We start from the raw sequence: 27,317 nt of genomic DNA on the forward strand, positions 1-27,317 counted from the left end.
ACTGAGTGTCTCTACCTGTCTCCATAACTCACTTTTACTGTTATATAACCAGGATTTCACAGCCTCAGGCAATCTAAAGAAACCCACAGATTACCTCACTTTTTCACTTCTATCTCCAGATTTAGAACAGAGTTGTTGAAGGTTTTTATATGACGAGGGGAAAAAACTATGACTGAAGACAAATTGATATCAAAGTGTCTGTAAAAACTCCATAATTCTCTTAAAGAATATGGGTACAACTTTATTTGTTAGCCTTTTCAGTTTACATGGATTGAATAATTGAGAAAAACTATTTTGGTGCAGTGAGGGTACAGCACAGCTCATTTTTCTTAGTTCTTAAGGAATAATCTTTTGTTTTTCTTTCCCAGCTGGAGTGATAAGAACAAATAGTTCCCTGTGCCCAGCTGCATAACGAATGAAGCACGTCATCCTACCATGGAGTGATATAAGATTATGGGCAGGAATCAATTCAGATTGAGGGGCTGGACCAGGCAGACAGGCTATAATTTACAAACTCACAACAGCTATTACCTAACAAAGGATCAGGAGAGAGAAATTAAGAGAGGTGTGCAGAAGTATCTGTGTGTGTGCGTGTGTGTGTGTGTATACAGTCGACAAAGTAGGCGTGTGTCTGCCGCCCTCAATTGGTACAGCTGATAATCATTACCCCTAAAGTTCTGTGGACTTTGATGTAAATCACAAACACTTAAGGAGGATGTTGCGATCACTGTTTGCACAAATGTGGTAGATTTCAAGGCCCCAAGGCCACACATCAACCACCAGCCATTACATGTACAGCATGGCAAGAACCTGGCACCAGCTGGCTTTACATGATGTATATTATGTAGACCGCAAACACAGAAGTCGTCACATGTGGTGAAGGACCATTTCAGATCAGGACCTTTTGAAATACATGATCCGAGTACAGCTGTAAAAGAGAGAGATGTTTTTTTCAGGCTCTGCCCTTTGTTACTGAGACATTTGATAAGATTTAGACTTGGCTTTGGTTTAACTGCTAACACCTCAATAAAGTAGGAACCCCACAGCAATGAGTAGCCCTTCATCCACACCACCATGTTCCAAATGTGTGTGTGTGCGTGTTAGTTTTAGTCAAATTGGTCAAACTAGATGTTATTTAACACCATACATTATATAAAATTGGATTGTTAGAATTTATATAACAGGGATCCAGGAATTATCAATGCTCAGTCATGGTCTTGTTTTTTTCCAGTAGGACTCGTTTCACACTCTCATTTGGAGCACATGGTGTTGAGACGTCACACTGACTGGTGGGAGGTGTGTCACGTGCAGTCGGTGTGTAGTAACTGGAAGGTTACTACTTACCAAGACAGTAAATATGCTATACTAATCAGCCTCCCACAAACGCTGATAACTGTGTAACTAACAAGCTAAAAGTAATAACTATCACTTGTATTTTAGTTGAGTAGCTGAGTTCTAATCTTTCCATGACGCCCCCCTCAACAACTGCCAAAGTACCCCCTTGGGTTCAAGTATTCCTGGCTGGGAATTACTGCTCTACAGCACTGAAGCAATTTGAGCTTTAAAGCCAGACTCCTGTTGTTAAACTTACACAAGTGCATGGTGGTCATTCCGGTAGGCTTCACACCCTACACTACCAATGACAATAACTACACTGTAGCTTGTAACTTGACAGCAAATTCACAGGAAGAACGGAAGTGTACACACACACATACACACACTAATTTATCCAGCTGTCAGGTGAGCAGGGTGGATCTTCCTCCAGAGACTCTTTGATGGTTTCCTGATGGATTAGCATTGATCTCGAGTCCATGGAGGCGTACGAGAGCTGCTCTCTAATCAGATTTCAAGGAGCTGAGCTTTCTTAAATTGTCAAGCCATAAAGCCTGAAATACTCCCTGCCATTTTTCCCACCTGTGTGCTTGTAGATCTTACCTGCTAATCTATTCCAGCTGTATTTTCACATCTATCTCACGAGTTCCAGCTTCTACATGGGTTTGCAAAGTAATTAATAAGCAGGATGAAGCTGCCACTTGACTAAGAGAGCAGCCACTACCTGGCTAATCTCTTAATGTTTGCCTTCTCAGGGGCAACATCCACATCCCAGCCTCACCTCTGTCCTAATCAGCCCCTCAGCCTGCACCAAAACAAAGGCTGTATTTACGCAGTTAAAGATAACTGCACTTCAAAGCCTTCAGTGCTGAGACTGTGTTTAAGAGTGAGCATACATATCTAAATGCTGGTTCAGCCTGGAAAAATTACAGTGTGACCACCAGCCAGTGGAGCAGAGGTTTTAGGGAAATGCGTGTAGCATTTCATTTAAAGGTTGTTCCATTTGAATTCAGTGTACAGCAGAGCTCATCCCTCTGAGCTAATATAGTTTAGAGTTTAACCACCTACGCTTTCCGACACACATTTTTAGAATAGCTGAGGACAAACAAACTTCTGTTAAATATTAGGCCTACAGCAGCAGAGGAAATTCACAAGTCTGCCATCAGCGCTGTGTATCCGACTCCTACTTAGATATCTGTCTCATTTACTCACTCTCTGACTTATCCACAAACACTGTCCAGCATCTTTAAACACAGGAAATGGGTTTCCTAATCTGGTCATCCTTTCACAACTGCATTCATGGAAAAAAAAAATATCCAAAAGCCTCTTCACTGATAGAGGTGTCATCACATTGCTATTTCAGCACTGACCGGATTAAAGAGACACATTCAAAGACGTCATACATGAGGTTCAGTTTGAGTCAGAGGAGAGTGTAGATGAGCTGCACGGCAACAAGTTGGACAAGGAAGGCATTTGCGTAACAAGCATGAAAACACACTTTTGGCGTTTAGGTAGTATTGAACATCATGCTGTGTAAGAACTTGTATCTGTGTAGGGTGTTTAGCTGTTCATAACACTGACTCTTTATACTTTTGCTTCTTACATAAGCAGTGGATTTAGTTTTGTTTTTTGTCCCCTTTTCTGATTTGCCTTTTGAGAGGACATTGTTCTCCATCTGTATTGTTTTGTAACCTGTTGCATGTGGATAACAAAGTTATTCAGATTAGATTTGACATGAATCTGGAGTTTTTGAAATTTGAAATTCATCTGGAACTGCTGTCAGCACAAAAAGTCCTCAAACCCAAACCTTTTCATAATGAAGTTACTGGACCCGATAAAGTCTGAGAAACTGAGCTTTTTTGTGTCCCCTGAAACACTTCAGTTATCATTACAGCATGTTTCTGGATTTGGTTGTGTTGTGAGTATCTGTAGCAGGTTTGTCTATTTGGTTGTGTGTATTTGCACAGAATGAGTTGTCAGATTGATGAAGATGTTGTTTTTATTTGCTTGTGTTTTGTCTTTCTGCATGTGTGCTCTCGGCCACCATACAAAACCTATACAGTCACAAGTGTTTCCATTTCAAGTGAATGCAGCATAAAATCACATTTGTGCCTTCATCTAGTTCAAGTAGTAACTGTAGAGCACTAGCTGGAGCATTATGTATCTAAGATGACGATCTATACATTTTTAAAAATTCAAAGTAACATTATCTATCTCATGATCTTTTTCCTTCCCTGTCATATGGCTGTCTTTCTGTCTGTGCCTCCACAGTCTCTCTGTAGATGACACACCCCTGACAGAACTCACCAGATGTTCTCATTCGTCATTTATCTGAACCCTCTCATAACGCTTTGGCTCTGTTCAGTCCTACAGAAGAGCAGGACCTCAGATGACACATCATTTTTCAGAAATAATGGCTCACATGTGAGGGGATTAGCATGATTAGAGGAAATGGCAGGTGATCTGTTACATTTTCTGAGTGAATGTAATCAGACTACAGTGAATGAAGGCCTACTGTAGATGAATGATGCATCATAATGTATGTATAAAGAAAATTCAATAAGTCTTGGAATTGTTTTTCATTGCCTTCTAAAGTGAGCCATGTAAACATTTTCTGATTTTGCCAAATTCAAAACTAACAGAAAACTGATCCTACCAACAGATATTGTCTTTACATATTTAAACCTCTACCTCTGCTGACAGTACTATCAACACATCAGTGAGCCACACTGTTGCACTGGGCGATATGTTTCTTCACCATGAACGTGGGCGCTGTAGTTTACTCTGAATAGATTACACATACGCCATCCTGCTGCTGTAAATACTCAGCAAGGCAGAGCAGGGAAATAGGAGAATCCCAAGAGACAAATTAAGTCAGGGTTCAGACAGAAATGTAAGTGGCTGCGTTGGTGGGGGAGCATTGCGTCAGGTATCAGTGAAACGATGAAATGTGCTCCAAGAAGTTTAGTTGGACTAAGGAATACATGACTTGAAGGCTTATCAGATGCCAAAACACTGCATGGTGGTTTCTAATACTATGAGGAAAGATTTACTGGTTTGAATAGTTACTGTAATGGCAATCATTTTGTCTGTCCTTGTTTTACTTTGGCAGCTAAACAGTAGAAATACACTCTTAATGTTACAAAGTGGTCTGGAGTCAGGTTCACTAATTTTTCCTGATACGTCATTTACACATCTTTCATGTAGATGATTGAAGGCGTTACCTTTTTTTGGTGCAGGGGTAATGTCGATGTGGGCGCAGTCTAAGGCGTGTTTTGTTGAAATTTATTAACAAAGAGAAAATATGGCAATTTCTAACACTTGACAAATTAGGCAAAAGTGTTCAGTGTCAGTGACATCAGTACACTATACTGATTTAAATGTGACCTTTCCTGTGTTATGACCCTTAAACAACCACTGCCTATTGTAACAACTTCCTTTTTACATGGTTTATTAGAAGAGTTGTTCCTCCCTTTCTCTTCCTCTTTTTGTCTCCTTCTGTCCCCGTCCTTCCCTTTCTTGTCGTCCCCTCTCTCTCCTTCTTTTCTTTTCCTCTCCCTCGTCTTATCTTCCTGCTGTTCTCTCACCATTTCCATCACGACCAGCCAGCTGCCTGCTCACCCTGGATCCTCCCACTCGCTGCTCACCTCTTTGTGTTCGGGAGGAATGTAAATGATAGTGATTCGGGATGTGGGGTGTGACGCTTGAATTTACTTTAGCGAGACAGAGCTGTGATGGACTGAGTCTGTGAGTGTCTGACTCCCCTCCCAGAGTGCTCAGAGGGGATGAGATCCTGGCTGGGCGGAGGTTTGGGATCCTGGACACAAGCTCTCTCTATTGTCTGCTCACTTCCTGTTCGGGCTTTCATTATCCCAATTACTTGGCAACTAGCCTCAAATTGTCTCCGACTCTGAATTAAAGTGAGGAGAAGCAGACTTAGGCTCATACCACTTAGCTGCCACGTCATCGCTTCAATTTCTCATGAATTGCTGTATGTCATTCCCACATCTGTATTTGTTGTTGCAACACTTTTATCCTTTACAAGACATGTTTCTCTTGGCAGTGTGTCATCCTTTTTTCTCTGGTGTGTCATTTAGGCAATGCACAAAATGATTGTCATGGGGGGGAATGCATTTAATTTAATTTAGGCGTTGAATGATGCAAACAGATTGACTTAATCCCTTGTAGAGTCAATGGATACTTGAGGTTCAACATACGGCACTCCTTATTATGAGGAAACTAAATAGCTACTTTCTGTCTATGTCAATACAATTAATATATTTGAAATCACATAAAAGAAGAGTATCGTCTAGTGGTTACATTAGTAAGCTAGGTGAACGTCCTTTTTACAAGTGGAAGCTTCTTTATTACACTTTTGTGATCAAATTACTTGCTAGGCAGTGGCACATTCTTTAGAGAAATGTTTCATGTATCATATGCATCTTTCTATTTTGTTTTGTTAGTATTTGTTGAATAGGAATCTCTAGACTGATGGTTAACAGCTGCCATCTGGAGTTGTCTGTTGATGTGAACGTTCGCGAGTCGTAACATACAAATTTTAACATTACCCTCCCTCCCACATGATGTGAAAGCATCATTTGTCTAGCTAGCTAGCTTCCAATTTTCAAACTGACCACAAACTTAACAGCTCAGTGGATTGCCCCAAGGGGCAAATGTTTTAAAGAACTAACCAGCACTATAGGGGCGTATTAAAAACTGGAAAGTCTTGAGTTAACGGTTGTTTAGGTCTATAATGTGCTCAAGTCAGTGGACCACAGAAGTTGACAATGCGTCTCTTAGCAACGCCAGCTCTCAGACATAAGTCAGCTGTTGCAATGAGGAGCCCACCCAGAGGCTTGTAGCTAACATTGTTTTGACAAATAAGTCCAAAAACAGTTTTATACTCTCTTGAAAAAAATACATGCACAAATTTAGAAATTAAATTTATGTTCGACAACACTGTGCCTAAAGTGATTAACTACGAAATATTGTGAAAGTCTCAAAGGTTGGAGCTATAAATTAGTAAAAAGTTCAGCTTGGCAGATGGAGAAAATCCATCTTAATGTGTTTGTACTGAAGCCAGTAAATGGATATCTTTTCCAAATGTTCTTCCGGTCAGCTTTTATCCTGCTGCCTGGTTTAAACAGGTCAGAATTGCACACTTTTGTAGCTGCCATATTCATGACTTCAGGCCATGCCAGTCCATAAAATTTGAAACCTCTCAGAGAAGTAGAGAAAAAAGGGGCATGTTAGGGATACCATGGTACAGTGCAGCCGTGGTGTTTTCAGGTCTCTTGGCTGCATTAGGCTCCCCGTGGCAGAAAACACTTATAATGTTGATGAAGTGCACCGGTGGGATACCTTAGTGCATGTCGAGGGGCTGCCTGAAAGGCTTGTATCAGCAGTGTTATTAATGAAAGGACTGAATGTTGGATTTTAGCCCGTCTCTATTCTGGGTGATGTCACCGTCTGGATAGACACGACTAGTCTCACCTCAGTGACTGAACACAACAGATGGCTCACATCTGGAGGGATTCCAGAGAGGCATTTTAGCACTGAGGGTTATGAGGTTTAGCTTTGTCCACTGACTTCCAGCGATGATGAGGATTGATGGTGATTTTATTTTCTTTTAGTGCAATTAGCTCTGGCATAGCGCCTAGTCTTGAGAGGTTTTACAAGATATTTAAAAAATGTAGAAACATCTGTTGGTGTAGTTGTATAGATTATACACTTCTGTTGTCTTCTTGTTTTCCTACGTTTTGATAAATGTAACAATTTCATGAGCATATTTCTTTCCTCATAATGTTTACAGATTAATAAAAGCAAACCCAAACAGCTTTTATATCACCATTACAGCCTTTACTGGATGATACAACACATGGAGCGCTTCCTAACATTTTATCCTTTTTCTTTTGATTTTCTTTTGACACACAGTTGTCCAATCAGGTCAGACTGTTTTGCAAATGATAAATGAGTCGGATTATTTAGCAGTTCCATGATATTTTAGTGACAACAATATTGGCGTTCATAACTAACAAGAGCATTGTCTTCCATTTCTTCACAGCCCCCTGTTAAACTAAAGTCATTAATATTTTTTCAGCCATTATTTATTAAAGGAAGGATTATAATTTCATTTTACATTAAATACATTAATTCTCTGCAACATTCTGCAGCACATAGTGTACAATGCTAATGCAACAGCGGTTTCAAACTCTTGGCCCCTCAGCGGCTCCACTTGAGTAGCTGGTGGCTTAACTGGGACTTAGTTTTTGTTTGATCCCTAAAATGCATTTAATTCTACCCTTCCCAGCAAGAGAAAGGCCTCCATTTAAAATGCAATATTAAAATTTGGATACAGTGCAGTCCCTCTGAAACAGCTCCAAGGCCTAACAGAGCAAAAGAATAGCGGCTACATCAGATTTTTATGTTATTTTGAGTTGAGCATAAAACTGGCTGTAATATATGGCTTCTCGAAATGTGAGCTCATAATTTTCTTTGTTTGAAAAAAAAAATGAGTGCGCCTTAGGAATGAGCTCATGCTATACTTACATTAAATTAGAGAGATCCAGGCATAGCATTTATTCTCTCTTGTGTTTGCTCTTTGTCCAAACCACAGATACCGTACCTCCTCCTTGGCATGCTTAAACTTTACAAGAACCCTTCCTAAATTGTTGGATGCTTTTAAACAGATTATAGGTGATAGGAGAAGAGAAGGTTCACTGATATGCTCTGCTTTGGCACTGAGACACTCTAATACTTGTGGCCTGATGATAAAACAAAATGTGAGTGTCTTTCTTGGGGATCAGATAAACAACTGTGTATTTATCCAGGTGACCACACAAAAGGAACCAGAACAAATAAAGCATAAAACATTTTATGTCACACTGGGGTCTTTGCATTAGCCTTGTATGGGTTCAGTATCCAACCTTACTTGTCTTCTTGCTGACATGGATACTTCCTCTTTCTTCCACTTCACTAAGCCTTGAGAGGCTCCTGAAACTGGATAGACCCTTTAAACCATTTTTCCACCCTTTAGTCATACTCCCCACCGACCCAACCTAACCACCCACCCTTCCCCACCTCTGTCACTGCCAGGAGGATTTGCTCGGGTTCAAGCCCTAAAACATTTGTCCCGAGATATCAGCCCCTGGACTTTGACAAAAGTCTGATTTCATCACTCTAATCTTGTATGGTGAGGCAGGCAGGCCATCTTAAATCCTGCTGCAACCCCATCAAAATATTATCTCCCGGATGTCTTTATCCTTCAGTGTTACAAGGGTATCAAGCTAAGTGCCAGCCATTTATGGCTCACCAGCTCCTCACCAGGTCAACACAACGTCAGGATAGGAGATTTCTGAGTAAAACTAAATTGACTGCATAATTTAATCTTGGAAAAATACAGTGTAATTGAGGTTTTGGGCTCTCATCAAAAAGACTGCTTCACTCTGGAAATGACTTCTAGGAAGAGTGTGGTTCAGAGTTTTAGGCGGAGGAAGGTGGATGTTGTTTGTTTTGCTGTTATGACACGTCTGCTCTGACAGTGTATCCTACTACACATTTTGCGGTCAGTGAATATGAATTATCAACCAGAGGAGCCATCGGGCTTGTTGTACTGGCATATTAATTAGCTTGGCACCGGTCTCATCTCCTGCCATAAAAAAACAGAATTTGGTTTTCTGTTAAGTCATGCATCTTATTGAGAGTTAAATTACGTTTCTGCAGTGTTTTTGCAGAGGCTTGGTGGGCTTGTAAAACATTAAACTGTTGAACATTGCTTCCACATTCTTGCATAAAAAAGATATATCTCAGCACATAACTCACAGATACATTATAACTAAGTTTTATTAATTTCCTTGAAATATGTATGAAAACAATAATTATTATTGTGGGGAAAGGCGTGTCTGAAAAGATAATGTTTACTCTCATATCTCAACCCTGAAACAGACCAGTGCCAGCTATTCTCCAGTCTCATAACCCTGCAGGAAAACGCTCTCATCAATCATCCCCAGCACCTTGCATCGAATCTGAGAGGAGGGAATTTAAAACCCAACCGTGGCTCTTATTTTTCGGTTTCATGAGAGTCTTGTCAAAGCCCAGGATGCACTGGGACAGGGTGGTCCCTCTGACAGCTCTCTATTGTTCCACGCCAAAGAATCAATCCCCAAAGTTTTAAATTTTGGTTTCCATATCAGAGCTTGACATCCGACCACCTCAGTCTCTACAAGGTCCTTCTCCAGACCGAGCAAACAGCCTTGAGATTCTTTCTCTCCCACAATAACCACAAACTCACTTCTTACTTTCTTAAACAGGGATTTACAAAGTAGGAAACCTGACATCTTAAAATTCCTTGGAGATGATAAATGTTCAAGATTGTAAGCTTACTGAAAACAAGAAAATCCAGCTCCATCAGCCACAAATAAAGAGCTGTATTCACAAGTAACCAAAAACATTAGCTTTGTTTTTCGGTCTCTGGAAGACAAACTTCGTCAAGGAAAAGTAAATTGAACCCTGTTCCTTATAAACATCCATAATGAACAGTTACCACCTCCGAATTAGTTGCTTCCTAACATCCTGAGAAAGTTACAAGAGCTATTTTCAATTTTACACAAATCCCATTAAAACCCAGCGGTGGCTACAGACACAATGACTGGGGAAAGGGGGTTTGTTTAATGGCTAACAAAATATTTATCTTACTGTACATCTACATTTTCTTATACAATAAGTTTTCAGCTACCATGAAAAAATTAAAGCAGAATCTCTGCTTAGTTCCCAGCCTTTTTTACACACCCCTCCTGGTTCAGTCATGCTGGAGTGTTATCACAAGAGTTTAAGATGAAGTGAAAAGCAGCAACACAGGAAAGTGAAAGCAACAATAGCGGCATAAATCACTAACCCCGCTACCACTTGACAGGATGCTATTATTTGCTGCTTTGTTTACACAGCAAGGTGTCCTTCATCAAGATGAGTGACAAGTGGTGAGATGTAAACGTCTTCAAATGAGAGGGAGGACTTTAAGGCAAACATTTGCTACAATGTAGTGAAAAAAAGGTAACCAGAAGTGCCAAAAACAGTCCCACAGGAGGAGTTTTGTTGCCTGAGGCCTGGCTAAACTGGCTCTTCCTCCCACTGGCTGAAACAGGATATGAGATCATATGATATGTTGACAGGAACATCCTCAGAAGACTCATCTGCCATGGTCTTGGCAACTTTTTTTCTCAGTTTTTAACTTTATTTTGACATCTACTATATCTAAAGTAATGATGAAGGTATGCTATAAGTTTCCATGTGTTTCATTTTACCTTTAAGTGATAGCAGTGACCAGTTATCTTCAGTCTGTCTCATACCAATGATAAATACTGAACCCTTAGCATTTATTAGCAATCAATAATTGTTTATAGCACATTCTAATGTAGTCATATGTGGAGATAAGCACATTTTAAGTGTTTATCAATACCTATAACTCCTCATTTGAAGCAATCTGATGTATAAACAGTTAAAGAATGATTGACAATATAAGATAACACAGTTATGAACTTGCATTTATTATTAAAGTTTTAATTTACTTAAGATTTCTTATTGCTCTCCATCTGCTTATAAAGGCCATACAATGTGGCTGAAAGCTCTGGAAGAAATTTAGTAAGTGGTCCTTGATAAAAAAAAAAAAAATGTTTTGAGCAGATTTTGTGCTTTTACATGTGTGTAGTCATACTGTATAAATTGTGATTATAGCTATAATATAGGCGTGTTATCAATCAATCATTAACTAGTTATGGATGCTTCAGAGGAGACGTTGTAATGTTAACATAATTAACTCTGTTAAATGTCCATATTCTAGACCTGCTTACATCTACAGTACAGTATATGAAAAGCAGTCTGTATACTACCTATAAACGTTAGATAATTAATGACCTCGTCTGCAGTACAGAAGTAATCTTGTCTTTGTTAAAAAAGAAAAGAAAAAGTCAGCACATCGATTCACTTTCCCTGTTTGCACAATTCATCATGGGCACGTCCCGATAGCCCATTCACCACAATGAGACATTTGAGTTGGCAGATCCAGGCAGGCGCTTTCCTCCCTCCATATTTCACTCACTATCTCGACGCTGACTTGGCCGGGAGCACAGGCCCAGGCTCATTGTTCAGACACTGCAGCTGCCAGCTACGAGGACGTAATGTGCAAGTTTCTTGCTGTCGCTTCCTTCCAGCCTGACAGGACGGGAGCAAAATATGGCTTCCCTTTACCATGTTTTGCCAAGCTGTAACTCAGTAAGGTGTCTGCTAGAACAAATGTGAGAGGAAGGTAAATCAGAGAGATTAGTCCTCGCTGGCGGGTGAATGTATCCTCTACAATGTCTAGTTTACATGTCATTCTTTGGATTTTCTCTGTTGCCCGTTGCAATTTGAGTCTCGCCATCATTTGCTGTCTCCAGCACTGGCAGAGGTCATGCACGGTTCACAGCAAGCGTAGAAATGTCATGCTAACTCTACATTAGCTGCATTTTCCCCGCTTGACCCCAGCCCTCCACCCTCGGTGCTATTTCCTTTCACAAATAGAAGATTAGCTCATACATCACTCCAGCAGATTCCCAGTGCCCATAATCATTTGTCAAGCTCTATTCAGTTGACCGTTGAGTTGTTCCTGCTTTTTTTAAACCCTGTCAGACATTAGCAGTTACAAATAAGTTGTCAGACAGCTCTAATAACACTGCTGCTCTGTTAATTTTACTGGAAAACTCTATATTTCATATTTAGTACGCACGGGTGCCATCTTACCATCACAAAGCACTATGTCACCCACTGCTCTTAATGTTTATACCACTAATAGTCCCAGTTTCCTCCGACCTTGATTGAAATACAACTTTTGCAGAGACGCCTCTAAGTCTGTTAACCTTTTTCAACCCCATATGTAAACCCCTAGGTATTCACTGTCAGGCTTTTACCCCATTAAAGGAAAAATGCACTTTAAAGTTAAACAACCACACATAAATACTGATCAGGAAAGCAACCTTTTTCACAATTTTATGGCAGAAATTGATCCTTAATTTGGAACCACTTGCACTTTGAAGCAAAAAGGAGAATTTTTCATCTTCTTTGAGTTTTTTGACATTTGTTTTACCACAGTCTCAGACTAAAATAGAAAATATGGATATTCTGCATCACATGCCAAACAGTGGCACAAAATTTTTATGTCACGTTTTTGTCATTACAGCAGCTTTAGAAGACGTTGCAAACTCAAATCCATCACCTAACCTACAGAAGTAGCATATAACATGTAATTTCTACTTTAGGTTTCAGTCTTCTCCTTTTATAACAAGTCTAAAAAAGGATGGAAAAGCATGAGCAGTAAGTCTTACGTCCTTGTGGTTGGTGGGGTCTAATCGCTGCATTCTGACAGAGAGATGTAATCGCATTACGCCATGCAATGACGACTCTCTGGGCCTAATTACTGCCCAGTTTACAGATGTAGTGGAGCAATATTTTGACAGTCTCACACACACTTTAAGGTAAAAGTGTACACATAAAATTACACTTTAATGCGAGGGGTGTCTGTTTTATGTTACTGGCTTCTGCCTTCTAACACTGTTGATAGGTACCTGCACATCTGTGGGGCATTTGGAGTAAACTGTGCATCTCTAAGTGTTGATGCACCTCGTCTCTATCATGTCAGAGATTACCTTTGTATCAGGAAACATGGCCACTTCACAGCTAGTTTTTTCCATTATATCAGAAGGAAATGCTTTGCTCAAGGGCACACCAGTCCACATCTACTGCTTATTTCCCGGTCAGAGCAGAGGTCCTCAGTGCAGACTTGGCTCATTCTTTTCACCTTTGAGCAAATGACGCATTAGTATTTCCTAAATCTGAGAAAAATTAAGCAGTATTAACATCTCTGTTCGCGCAAGTGTGAATTTACATTTCAGTGTTATTTGATGCAGGGAAGTGTTGAGAAAATACAAATGTCTTCCCAGTTTTCTCCACATTAATTGAGACAAAATGAAAATGCTGCATCTGTTTTACTTCAGAGAATAATATAAAACCCCCACAGGCCAAAAATACATCTAAAATATGAGCTTTATCATCAGAATATCATTCTTCACTCCTAAAATTGAAATTAGACTGACTAAAACATTGTTATCCAAATAAATCACTCTACAGAAAAGTCAGTGTGCTGCAGTTTATAGATAAAGTTGTACAACTAACAGCTTCTAAGGTTAAGTGAAAGAAAACAAGGGTAAGTCCTCTTGTCTTAATACCATCAACCTTGTTACAGTAGATCTAGACAAATGAGCCTGAGGCGAGAGGAGACTGTGGAGCAATCTGTTCGTTATCTGGCCGAAGCAGAAAAAGGGAGTGTTGGCTGACCAACCCGAATTAGGTCAGTAGCCGCTCAGTTTTTCCTATGATGTGGGTGTGATAGTGATGAGTGTCTAGATACACAAAGGATGGTGGTGTGTGAAGCAGGAAATGCAGGGTATGGACTCACCTTTACTTTTTCACAGCCATATTTGTCTATAGTAACCCAAAATAACCTAACACATGTTGTTTGTTTTAGTATTTTTGTCCACCTGTTGACACTGTGTGATGTCAGGTTGGTCATCTTTTGCATCATCTAGCTCGAGCTGATCATAAGGTATTTTTAAATGAGAGGCACCATTAGACAGTCAGTATGCCCTAAAAGGTTTCAAACAGCCACACTGTATCTACAGAAGCCATACTGTAGTATGTATGGGTGCAAAGAAAACAATAACATCAAAAGCTGGCATCTGGAATATTTCTGGAAACAAACTTTAACCACTGAAATGTACTGACAGTGTTGGAAAATGGCCTTCATTCAAAAAACAACATATTTTTTTTCCCTGATGCATTCATTTCTAAGTAGTATTTTAATGTTGTGGCTGTCATGGTGCCAATTTAATTGTCACTGAAGTTGCCATGACTACTGTAGAGATTAGCCTACAACAATTAAGAGTAAAAATGTGCAGATAAATTCATATAATAAAATAGAAAATACAATATTTTTGTCATCAGTACAATATTTCTTTCTAAAATGTAGTGAAGTAGCATAAAATGGAAGTACTCAAAAGTGTACTTAAGTAAATGTGCTTAGTTACTTTCCACCACTTCCTTCTGATTAAAATGATCCACATCCTCTTTTATGGACACTGAAACTGTACAAACTTCTTGGAACTGAATGGTATGAACTCAAAGGCCAAAACATCACATCATTTCTGGCAACTGAACTGCCAAGACATCAGCAGCCATCACATTAATCGTTTTCTGCAGTGTCTTTTCAGTCTTTATTTCCTCCTGTAATGCCTTCCTCTGTCTGGGTTTAATTCGTCCATAAATTCACTGTTTAGTTGTGCATTTGTCACCTAAACTAGAAGACATTCTCATGAAGTTTTACCAAGCAGAGTGCTGAGAACTCTCGAGCTGAACGCATTTGCTCTTGATTTTCGAGGAAATGAAGCCCAGCGCTGTTGTGACGTATTTGGAGACAAGGCAGAATGTGTTTTGAAAGACTGTAAAGCAGTGGCCGCATGTCGTGTGTGTTTAGAGGGTGTCGCTGAATGTGCCGTATTTGTGTGATTCCTGACCTCAACATGGGGGCTCGTTGGTGGGGCTTCAAAGGGTACAAGTGCAAATATCTGAATAACGTCATATACTGTACAGTAGTCAGCTTGAGGAACAGCTTTTCTTCCCATAAAAGGAAATGTTTGACACACAGCTTCAAAACAGACATTATAGAGATGCGTACTTGCCAGTACCAGCATACAATAAACAAAACATCACATTTTTTCCATAGAGTCTAGAATATGTCATAGTTTAAAACTAACCAGACAGCTTCTGCTATCACATATCTCATCCCATCATTTATCACGTCAATAGCTTCAACCAGCTTTGAACAGGAATGTATAATATGCACTAGGCTGAAACATTTTTGGGATGAATACAGGTGTCCTTGGAGTCAGGAAAAACGTAACAGCCTTCGCTTAGAACTCAGCAATCACATGTCAGCTACAGTTGATGAATGAGGCAGATTTTTGTCTCCTCACCAACAGTTTCGGGAGTACTGATAGTATCTTAACTGCGCATAGGTGAAGACAGATCCTGCTCATGCATGCAGTGGAATATGTGTATATACAATGTAACATCTGCTTGACAACTTCCTACAACATGCTGTCATTTGTGTATAAAAAAAAAAATATATATATATATATATATTTTATTTTATTTTTTTTCCCCTGTAGAGTTCGCAGCCTGCCTGCCTCTCAGGTGAACTTGCAGAGGCAGGAACAGTGATCATTAATAACCAAAAAATCCCAGATCATAAAAAATCTAAACAGTGTTCTGTTTCAAAGAACAGGGCAGGTCTGGATAATAAGCATCTCAGCGATGATGAGGGCATCACTGAGGAATGTTCCCGATCAGATCCACATGAGTGAAGTCACCACGGCCGCAGTTAAGTCAACCAGATGGCATGAACATAGAGTAATACTGCGTGCCCTGCAAATCGTTAAGAGCAGGAGGAAGGTCATGTGGTGTCATGTTTGTAGCTACTGTGCTTTTTTTATCTGTATCAAAAAGCTCAGCACAGTGATTATCCCTTACTGTGCCAGTAAATCACATCAGCACACTTTTACACACGCACTCATCTGCAAGCTGTTTTCCCATCGCACAGCTTTGTTGCCATGGCAAACTCACAACTGTTGAACTTCCTCGCAAGAGCCGAGACGCATTGTGCAAGTTTAGTGACTAATGAAATACAGAAAATTACAATTTCAAGATTTTTCATGGGAAAGTACGCACATCTTATTATTATGAATCATGAAATGTTGCTGAAATAGAGTGACATCCAACACCCACAGACATTTGATTTCAATGATGCATGTTTGCTTTAGATGCCAAGTAGCTCAGGATCAAGCAGTGAGAACATATCACAGACAAAATCTGCATTTGAAGGATTTTAAGGCATAAATAAGTGAAAAAATCCAAAAAAAAATGTAAAAAGAAAAAAGCAAAAGGTTATGGAAAAGTCAGAGAAAATTTTAAATTGTTTGGTGTATGTTATAGTTTGTATTGTTGTCTCGTAAATGTCCCTTTAAGGGCAACAGGTCCTGGTGTGGACATAGTGATTGTTCTTCCTTGGAGGAAAAAAATCAGAAATGGCACAAAATTTATTTTAGAAAATAAGCAGAATTTGGTGTACATTTTTTTTGTTTATCCCACAAATGTATCTCAGAACCTGATAGTGTCTTTTTAGAACAAATTTCTCTCTTTATGTTTCTCTTCTTTCACCACAGATAAACTGTAGGGAAACACAAAAACTGAATTTTGAACTAAAAAGGCCCCCGTCTCTGTCACTAGAGTCGCGTTATGGGATCTTTTAACAGCCCAGGCAGTATGGACATTAAGACAGACTAGGAAAAAAGGTGAACCTGTCCTTTAAGTGTGTTTTAGGCAGTGGTCATAAGTATCAAATTCGGAGCACTTTTCACCTTAAATGATGTGGTTTTTCTGTTTATGATTTTGTGGCAGTGTTTGTGATGTGCAGTTGCCAAATTAAACTTTGGCTGCAGGTATGTTCATTTGATCACCCACAAAAAGAAACATTAAAATATTAAAAACGTAATGAAAAACCCCAACTAAAGAGCAGAAAGTGAGAATCCCATCCAAAAAAAACCTGGACTGCAGTAACATTAGACGTTTTTCCTCTCTCCTCTCCTTTGGTATAAAATGATCCCAGACCAGCTGGCTTGGTAAACATGAGATTACATCATAGGAGTTCTAGGTATTCAGAGGTCGTGTTTCATGCCGGTTCCTGTCATGTGGAGACGTAGACATGTGAAGTTGCCTGGTGTAGCTTTAAATGGTAAAGATGGAGACTCTGACTGGGTTGAGAGCATCACATGGCGACATACTGTGTTGTCATATGATGTATTGTAACCATATGTTCCAAACGTGAGCCAGGATTTAAGTTATTTTTTACACTATGAATGAAACCAAAGGGCACACATGGTCATAAAATTCACTCCCTGCCCTTCAGTTCCTTACAAAAGAACAAAGGCGAGCAGAGGGCCTGCCGTGGCCTAGCTGTACGCAGTGTGTGTGTATATCTGTGAGCTGAAGTCATGTTTAAAGTAACATCTGTTGATGGTTAGGACGCCGCTCTCGCTCTCACACCCCTGCTGCTCCTGCAGTACCCGGCGCGCGATGAGGTCATCACTCATGGACAGCTCCTCGATCGACAATTAATCAGAGGGGAACCGGGTTCATCCCCAGCCCCCCGCCCGGATTTACATGCTTTTTAGGGCTTCCAGGGAGGAGGTCAGTCAGCAGTCAGAGGGTTCCTGCTCAAAATATTTAAAAAAAAAAAAAAAAGGCAGCAGGAGATGGAGTTTATAAAGAAAGAAAGGGGGGAAGAGGTTGTTCTTTCCAAACCCCGCTGCACATTACCCCAGGATGCAATCACAATTCTCTGCTTTCCACGGCCCAGTAAACGGAAATGATTACATCCAGCTAAAATGCATCACACAATAATGGATTAACGAGAATGAAATAAAAGCCCGGTGCAACGCAGTGCCTCTCATACTGTACATGTCAAGCTGTGGCAGCTGCTCTCACAACACAGAGAGCTGTTTCAGCTCTCCTCCAACAAGTGATAAGTGGCTTTTCCTTTTAGAAAGCTTTTTTGGGGGTTTGCAGTCTTTCTGGCCCTCTGTAATAACGTTTTGGAAATTGTGCAGAGCAGAACAGAAGCCGCTGAACAAACTCTGGGTTTTGTGCTTCGGCGAAGGACTAAAATGTCATTTACTTAAGCTCCTCAGGGATTCTCTGTTTCTTCCTGCTTGAGGCAGTCTTGATGACATTTCTACCTCAACATCTTTGGAGGGTCAGTGGACTGTTTTATATGACAGAAATATATCTTCTCCATGTCTTGTTACGTCTTGGATGTTTTAACAGTACATAATACACCCACAGTTTTATTGATTGCTGGATGTTGTTGGAGGTTGCTGCTTTATTTGATTTCAGCTTGGATCCAGTTTTGTCATGTTAGCCATCACTTCTATTAGTTATAATAACCTTGTGTGAGATCTGGGAACACAGGGACATTGCTGCTAACCTGGCTCTGTCCAGAAGTAACTAAGTCCTCCTAACAGCGCCTCTAAAGGTCACTAATTAACACCTTATATTACAGAGTGTGTGTTAAGTGTTAAAATGCCAAGTTGTGGTTTTACAGTGGGTTATGTGCAGGGCTATATTTTTGGCTAGATTCAAGTGTCAGCTTGTTCCTGACAGTTACAGTGACAAGAAAACTCCACAGAGAAATAGTTGCACACATAACCCTGCTAAAACCACAAATTGGTTGCATCAACCAATCAGCTTGCCTGACACTCAGGTCTGTGTGAAGCATTGCTGAAAATTGCTGAGGTGTGTGCCTCAGCTCCACAGGTTGTTACCCTTTTAAAATACACCTAATGCAGGGCTTTAGCCTAGTTAGCGCTGTTAGTTTGGTCTGTACCAGATTCAGTCGTCACACAGCCTTGATAAATCATACATTGTTTGAAATCTCTTTATCTGTGCAAAGCATTTAGGATCACTGCAACAGCTGTTGACACAGAATTGGTTCAGACTTGTGGCTATGGCTCTGAAGTGTTTTCCACACAAAATGTACCACGACAGGCCTTATATTCCTTATTTCATGCCAAAAAAAAAAGTGCTCTGTTTGTCTCAGAGCCTAGTTGTAAAATGTAGAGTTACCTTTCAAAGGAGACCAGGTTAATGACTGTAATCAAAAGGGTTGAGGAACAGTAACAATTTTGTTTTGATTGCATTATTTTCAGACTGGTAAGAGGTGTCTGGTGAGAGGCTAATGAGCCAACAGTCAAATTCACTAAACCAAAAGTGAGACAGGAAAACAATACAGACATAAATATGTCAGGTTTTTATTTTAAGTTTAATCAGAATTGACCAAATCTGTGACGAAGTTATAATAAATATCAAGCAAACTGTGCAGCAGAAGCTGCTTTTACATGATCTTTACAACCATGCGTAACACCTACTGTTCAGTTTAAGATGCGAATGCTGCCTGGCTCCTTATTCATGAACCAAAAAGGAGCTGAGCCCTCACATGTACACTTACAGCAGTGGCATATAGTATAACTCATAATTTTCTGAGTGGCGGCACTGAAAAATGTAATGTGTCATGTGATGATTGTCTGGACAAACAAGTCAGGGAGGGAACACCTCCGAATACACACATCTACCTAATAACTTCACACACGCTCGCATCCACGACCGTAACAGAGCACTCAGCTACATAAACACGGCTGTGTCCAAGCGCTGAAGACAGATGACAATGGCAGATGTTGAACACTACCCCACACACATTTTTACTTGCTTCTATGTACATGCACTGACGCTGAAGTCCACTGGCGAACCCAAGACCGAAAAAATACACCCTCATCAACTATTTCCATGGTAATCTGGCATCTTGTTGAACATGCAGCGTGATTGATGCTTCTCAGATCCATTAGGTTAGCTTTTCTTTTTTTTTGTCCTCCTCTCAGTCGAATAAATCTTTTGCCTTTTCTCACGCGGTAATTAGCTCGACCCTGGACAGAGGCCTATTTTTCATGGCAGCCTGTCCTTCCTGACATGCTCGGTGACAAAGCGCAGACCGTCGTCACACCGTCCTCTGGTCCAAGTCAAACACTCTGCCATGGCTAAAGTGCAATGATGTGATTGTCCCAAATAGGTCACGGGCCGACGTCCAGCTGTGTTTCCTTTGTGAAATTAATTGCTGAGGGTGCATGTGTGTGTGTGTTTTTATGGACGCAAGTCTCTCTCAGTGTGTTGTAGGTGAGTTTCTTGGCTGGTGCACATACCCTGTGTGTGTGTGTGTGTGTGTGTGTGTGTGTGTGTGTGTGTGTGTGTGTGTGTGTGTGTGATATGTGATATTGCTGAGGAAGCAGTAAACAGAGCACTGCCCAGTAACTGCTCTCCATGTGACATTTACAGAAGAAATCAGTCAGACGTGTTTCCACCTCAGGCCTCCAGCCGTCTCTGTCTTGGCTGGCAGTCTTAAACAGCACTTCCAAATAATTCAACCCAAGTTCATCTCACATTACAGCATTTTATGGATCATGTTTTCACCACTGGAGGCGTTAAGACTTCTGCAACATGCCTCTACAATGGTTGTTATGTCTCATAATCCAGCACACTTGCAGTATAATGCCTCCTAACGTGACACAGATGGAATTAGAGTGAGGCTGTTTACAAAAAAAGCAAATCTACAATTTCACACAATTCTCATGTATTCCTATGATCTTGGACAGTTTAGAGAATTACCACATTGCAGCTCATTATGAAACAATCTGACTTTCAAGTGTCCTTCCTTATGAGCTGCTGCCTCTGAGCTTCCCTGGCTCTGAAATGCAGACTTACTGTAGCTGTATGACTTCCAGGGATATGGTTTTTCACTCTGGTTCGCAAATATCCTCAGCGCTACCATAAAGCAGAGCTGTAAATGTAAAGCTTATTTGTGTATTTAAGCTCAGACCTAAATTATCTGTCGACAAAGTCTTGCCTCCCACTCTGGGTTGCTGGATCATCTCCAGAAAAAACTCTTGGTTTTCTCTGGGTTTGTGCAGAGTTGTTCAATAAAAGGTGATAATAAAAGTAAAGGACGTACTCCAGGTCATGGGAAAAACAATAATGGAATTCTTTAGGGTGGATTTTCCCTTGTAATCCCGAAGAACACTTTGATTTAATGCTAACATTACATAGGTTTATTAAGACATTTAAAATCTGGCAGCACTGAGTTGGATGGAGCTAGATGGAGGATTTGAACCATCTTTTTACTGCCTGACAAAGTACTCTTGAGCAAGGCAGTCAGGTCTCAGCATTATTCAGTGGCCACTATTCTTATCTTCCATCACAAGGTCATGGGAAAAGACAAAAACATTTAATCACACTACTTCCACTCCGTCCGCTGGAATGAGGCCCTCTAACTCTGAAGAACACGCTGACATTGACTCATAAAGACACTCGTACCGCAGGGACAGTGAGGCAATTAGAGATGACAGATATTTCTAAAATAAGAAAGCTGCATCAGCTGTAATTTTGGCTTCAGTTTGATACTGCACTTAGCCGCCAAATTCATGCATGGACTTTAAAGTGTGTGGTGGTGTTGTCACTTGAATGTCACGTAGCTACATAGTTGTGCTTTTACAGTTCAGCCTGTTGGATCTTAATGGAACATGTAGTGCACATCTGTGGTTGGTCAATAGGAGTGTTCTGTTATTTTTGCAATTTAAATAAAGTACAAAGATTCAGGGGGAAGTTAAAGCTTTGAAAAACAGGAATCAAAAGCCTCATTGACATTATATTTTTCTCTTTGCGTCTGTCTTGTAAGCAACAGGAAGTTAGCACACGCAGTTTGCTGCTGAAGGGCATCCAAAATTAGCATTTAAATCAAATCAGATATTGGAATTTAGAAAGTGTGAGTACCTCCCCTGAAGCCAAAATGAGATTTTCTGTAATTGCTTTCCAATCATATGACACCAAACCTCTCCGAGGAAACCAACATAAATACATTTACACACTGCAGGGCTGAAGCAACCGTTGTGATTATGGTTTTTTTCATGGGTGAAGGAGGATCAGCAGCTTTTCTCACGCACACACACTGACCTCTCGCGCTCCTGCTCCAGCAGGTTGGTGAACTCGTCGCTCTTCTTCATGAACTCTCCGTGATTCCTCTTCTCATCCTCCAGCTTGTACAGGGTCTGTTTGTGCGACTGCTCCACCATCAACAGCTGCTCCAGCATCCGCCGGTGTGTCTCCCTCTGCTTCTCCACTAATTTATCCAGCTGTGGAATGAGGATGCAGAAAAACCTTCATCATGTCATATCTGGACTGCTTTGTTACTCATTCACAGTCTTTGAGGGGATTTTTTCTTTAAGTATATTTGAGTGTTGGTGTTACCTCTACCATGGGCTTCTCATAAATGTCCTCCTGGAAGTCTTCAGCCTTGCCCTGGATGGCGTCTCTCTGCAGGGCCTGCAGGACCTTCTGTGGTGTGACAAAGCCATATTTTGCTTCTAGCAGGGCCAAGTCAATTTTCTCTGCCTTCAGCACTGTGATCACCTCGTCTCTCGCCTACAGTTGGAGAGGAAGGTGAATTTGGTTAGATTTAACTTCTTGAACTGTAAATTGGCAGTTTGAAAACCTCCACTGAGTTGAAAAATAGATCTAGGTGGTTGCATCAAAATTTCTCTATCTTTATTCACTTGGTTTCACCATTGGTACATACAGCAGTGGTTCTCATGTGTTCCTAAAGAGGTTCCTCTGCAGTTACTAGTGCAAGTGTCACTGAAACATTATGGAGCTGCTCAGCTAATTTAGCAAATTGGTGTGAGGCTGATCTTTAGTATATGTACAGTCACAACAACCAGTGACATGAAAAGCAGTGAACAGGGTATCAGAAAAGTCAAAAATTAATTCTAAAAGTATCCATTTAGTATGTAACATGAATGCAAAATTGAACTTTGACCTCTCTGAATTAATCTTCTCTTCCGTTGGCTGGTATATAATCTACAACAAAACAAAGTCCAGTACTGTGGAATAGATACTGCTATCTCTGCTCTGTTTGTTTATGTCTACTTTGTTTCCTTGTACAGTATCTCGCCCCTTTGACGACAGCAGCAAGGCAGACTTTGGCTTGTTGATATCATGCAACAACACTGCCAGGGGATTCCTGGACCCAGAATGACAGGAAGTCGACCTCAGCTGTTAGCTGTCCATTAACACAGGCTTTTAGTCCATCTTGAGTGCCCACTGCCCACTGAGCCACCGTGTCTGACTATATGTCCGACTGGGGTCAGTGCCATGTCTGCTGGCCTGTCTGCTGCTGTTAATGGCTAAGTGTTCCCAGGGCCAAATCCAAGTTTTCTAATGCTTTTGCGTCATCTCTACAGTTTAAATTACCTGTAGCTCTCCCTCCAGCAAGCTCAGCAGAAAGACGAGGTCATCTCGGGAAAGGTCCCTGCCCTTTTCCCTCCGGCCGCCCTTAGTAGCACCGGCACCGCCACTCCCGCCGGCACAGGTGCTGTTCTTGGCCATCTTGTGATTCCGCTGAATGGTGCCGGTGTCGTCCGGTGGCTCGCGGTGTCGGCTGCGGCGCTCAGCTCTTCCTGAGGGCTCCTCTCGCTCTGCAGATCGCTTGCGTGTGTCCGCCTGCTGCTGCAGCACTGGCTTGGCCTTGGTTATGTCTTCCAGACTGTTGCTGCGGGATCGCATGTTCCTCTACCTGTTGCATGAATGGAAAATGAAAGGATAAGGATGTTTTTTTTATTATTATTATCCTGCATGCATTTTCTGCATGTGTCGTGTGTGTGTGCGTTTAATTGTCTTTGCGTATCTTTTGCATTATTTATCTTTGCAATAAGTCACAAAAAACAACAAGCAGAATACATAATGTGCCAAATTAGAATCCATGACATTGACTTTGAAGGACTTAAAAGAACAAAACACTCAGATGCTTTTACACTGTCATATGCAATCAATCTGTGACGTTCAGTGCATTCCAGGAGTTACTCTGTGACTGATGAAATGTTTTAATTTACATTTTCTGGCCGGAGGATTTAGGCATTAGTGGGCATGGATGCCACTTCCATTCAACCTGCCTCAACTCATTGAGGTCCTACATATCCCAGCCTGCCTTTAAGCAAACCCAAAACGTCAGTCAATCCCAGGAAATAAGAAAACACCCCACTAAAAATACAGTGAGCCTAAACATGGCAAGACACATGACCAATAGTAGGAGAAATGTTTCAGTCTAGACTTTCTTTTCAACATCCATAGAGACTGTGTGTGTCTAAACATAATTTTTGTTTACTGCGTATCAGACTGTGCAGATATAACCTGTTCTGTCATCATGCTGTGAGTAGGCCGTAAATTAGCCCTGCACCCTACATCCAGTTCCACACTTGTCATCTGTGCAGTGCAGCAGCATGTCGTCATTGCCTTCCATATTATTATTAGTCACTTAGCGGAATAGAGTCATCATCACCACGTCGTACCACCGGCCACAAGGCACGATTATGCCACAAATTCTCTGACAGTGCCAGAACTTTTTTGGACCACGGAGCTTCTGTCCTGTCGCAACGAATTACCCAAAGATGCTGACCGTCATTCACAGGTGATGAATTTCCCCACAACGTGAAATTTCTCTAGAAAAAGGCGGCCAAATCAGTCTGCCAGAGGATTTAGGCACTGGAGCGCTGTGGTCTCCTTGTGTACCTACTCTGTGTGTTTTACAGATGTTGATAGGTGGTCTGATGTGTTTGGGTCTGGAGAGTGATCGGAAAAAGGGGTAACATCAACGTAGTTGACATAGTGAGCTATGAATAAAAAGCAGCGTGGCTACCTACCAAGGTCTGTTCAGAGTATACAGTGTGTCTTTGTGACATCTGGTTTATGAATGGGCCATTCAGTGACTCACTGACTACGATAAATCAAGCTATGATAAATAGATGAATGCTGTAAGCTGCAAACTCAAGGGCAAAAGAACTGTAAGCTCCTTTGCCAAGTAATTTATTTCTTTTTCAGCATTATGTTTGGCTAAAGTAAATATATCCAAAAGGCAAAGCAGAGCTGAAACAAAAGCATGCTGGGACTCATTTCTGAGTGTTTGATGTGAGCGAGAACAATCTGTCCAAAGGCATTACATCATCATCTATCCAGCTCGACTCACATCAAAATGTTTCCAACTGAGTTCGAGAGTTGCTGTTCTAGATTTCTCAACAATGTCCTCACTTTTATTTTGTCACACAAAATGTTGCACAAAATTGTTTTAACTGCGATGCTATTTACCATTTACGGCCACTAGCCAAACCTAAATAATTAACACCATGTCAAATATGTCAGTTAATTGAGTCTGACTTTATCACCACCACCACTGTCAGTCAGGTTTTCTAATGCTAATTGGGATATAAGAACAGCGAACATTGGCGGCCACTAAACCTTGGCAGTCTGTGCCTTTGTGCACCCTGTTTCAACTTCTCTTTTTTTGCCTGTCCAAGTTAAAATTGCAAAATAATATTTCTCAGCGTCTGCCACTGAGACAGAAACGAAAATCTCACCACTCCAACTGAATTTGCCTGAGCTGGCCTAATTGGAGCCTAGAAACAATGTGTTCAAGACTCCTGAATCGTGTGTCCAGCCTCTGTGTGAGGCCCTCTGACAGTTTATGAGTAAGAAAGATGGCTGGGTGATTGCATTGTGCACACTCTAGGCAAGGCGCCACATGATTCAGAGCTGAGGTAATTCCCTGCAGTCTAAGACAGACTCCACATCGACTTACTCAGAGATCTGGGCTACAGGCGATAGACAGAACTGCTCAAAATGTGTGTGTGCAGGTGTGTGTGTGTGTACAGATTTAGGTAATGTCCGTGCCTTTCTGTACAATATGTAAAAGATACAGTGTAGTTTGTGTGTTTGTAACCTTACTGTCATTATAACCATGAAGTACTGCACTAGATACACAATCAACTCAGCTATTCGTCTCTCCAGCACAACTGTAGCCTTGTTAAATTTACGCCATGATGCAACAAACACAGACACTCGCACTGACACTCGCTTGCACAGAGAGCTTGAAGACACAGATTTGAGCTGAGATTGTGCAACAAATCCAGAGGTCTCAGACATGTAACGCAGCCCCGCTGGGATTCCTACATGTGCAAGTATCACGTATCTGCAAAATCTCCAAGATGGATCAGAAATATATCACATAGTTCATAAAAAGGTTCACAGAGGGGACGGGAAAAGAGCTTCATATTGGCTCTGACGTATCTCCAAATCAGTCCTTTACTGTCAGTTTTGAGATCAGTGTTGTATCTCTGGTGAGTGGTGGTCCTGATTTTTGTGAACTGTGTTACTGGTTACTGGAAACTTGGAGCGAATGTGGTCAAAATTGGACACACTGGAGTCATGAGCAAAAATCCAAAAGAGCTGTCCAGCACTGATGCTGATTTGTGTTCACAGACTGATGTGAAAATAATTTGTTGAACTGTAGTTACACTGCTCTAAACACCTTTCTTTCATTATCCAAGTTCTGATTCCATGCAAGGATTTGTCCTTAGAAGATTTGAATGAGATCAGCAATGACTAAATTGCACTTAATGTACTGAAATTATTAGATGAACATAATGAGCTGTCAGCGTATCCAAAATAAGCTTTTTAAATGTGAGGAAAAACATGACAAGCTGATTCACCAACAGTAGATATGATAAAACCAAAGTTAATCTCATTTTCCCTCTTTGTTAAGTGTTAAGGTATCGGTATTACAGCAACACAGTCCGTCTTTAAGAAACACAGGGTGTAAATAGACTTTAGAAGGCAGCAGTGCCTAATGAAAGCGCAGTGTAAAAAATGTAAAAGATGCTGGTTGGAAATTTCCTCTCAGCCTTCCTTCACTGGAGGAGGCGAAAAACACTGGCTCTTAAAATGGCTGTGTACGCTGTGTGCACACATATTTTCTCCATGACCGTGTTGTGTTGTTCGTGTCGTCAGCTTCAGAGAAGGTGTGAAGACAAATGCTGCTAATTAGCCACCATCTGTGGCCGTGAGACCTGAGATGACCCTGTCAGAGTCATTTTTATTAGATTAAATCACAAATAAGGGAATCTGTCACCAGTGAAGGAATGGATATCTAGATAAAATCAGGCAAAGAGGTCTTTTTACTTGGAAACCTGATATAAACATCATTTCAAATGAAGTCCGTCATTACCCAGTTATCGTGTTAGTACTTGTTCTTCTAACGCAATGATAATACATCATGTATTCCATCTGCTAAAGCACTAATTGACAATAACAGCATGAATGAACGGGTGTGTGACATGTGTAAAATTGCCCAGAGATGACTTAACCGTGCTTTGTCTTCTTACTAATCCCATCCAGCCAGTGTCAGGCGTTTCTGTCAG

The 27,317-nt window shown here is 40.9% G+C and overlaps 1 protein-coding gene across 2 annotated transcripts in view; it reads right to left on the bottom strand.

Annotated features, from left to right (window-relative positions):
- Window positions 1-27,317, bottom strand: part of filip1l (filamin A interacting protein 1-like) — a 65,936-nt gene that overhangs the window by 20,169 nt on the left and 18,450 nt on the right. For both annotated transcript variants that reach the window (XM_051066105.1, XM_018660989.2), the window contains 3 exons: window positions 23,323-23,644; window positions 22,321-22,494; window positions 22,027-22,205 (listed from right to left, as the gene is read on the bottom strand). In XM_051066105.1, the coding sequence (XP_050922062.1) occupies window positions 22,027-22,205; window positions 22,321-22,494; window positions 23,323-23,634 (665 nt within the window). In that variant the 5' untranslated portion in view covers window positions 23,635-23,644. The remainder of the gene's footprint in view (window positions 1-22,026; window positions 22,206-22,320; window positions 22,495-23,322; window positions 23,645-27,317) is intronic.

The sequence above is a fragment of the Lates calcarifer genome, linkage group LG7_2 (genome assembly GCF_001640805.2).
Source record: "Lates calcarifer isolate ASB-BC8 linkage group LG7_2, TLL_Latcal_v3, whole genome shotgun sequence".
NCBI classification, from domain to species: Eukaryota; Metazoa; Chordata; class Actinopteri; family Centropomidae; genus Lates; species Lates calcarifer.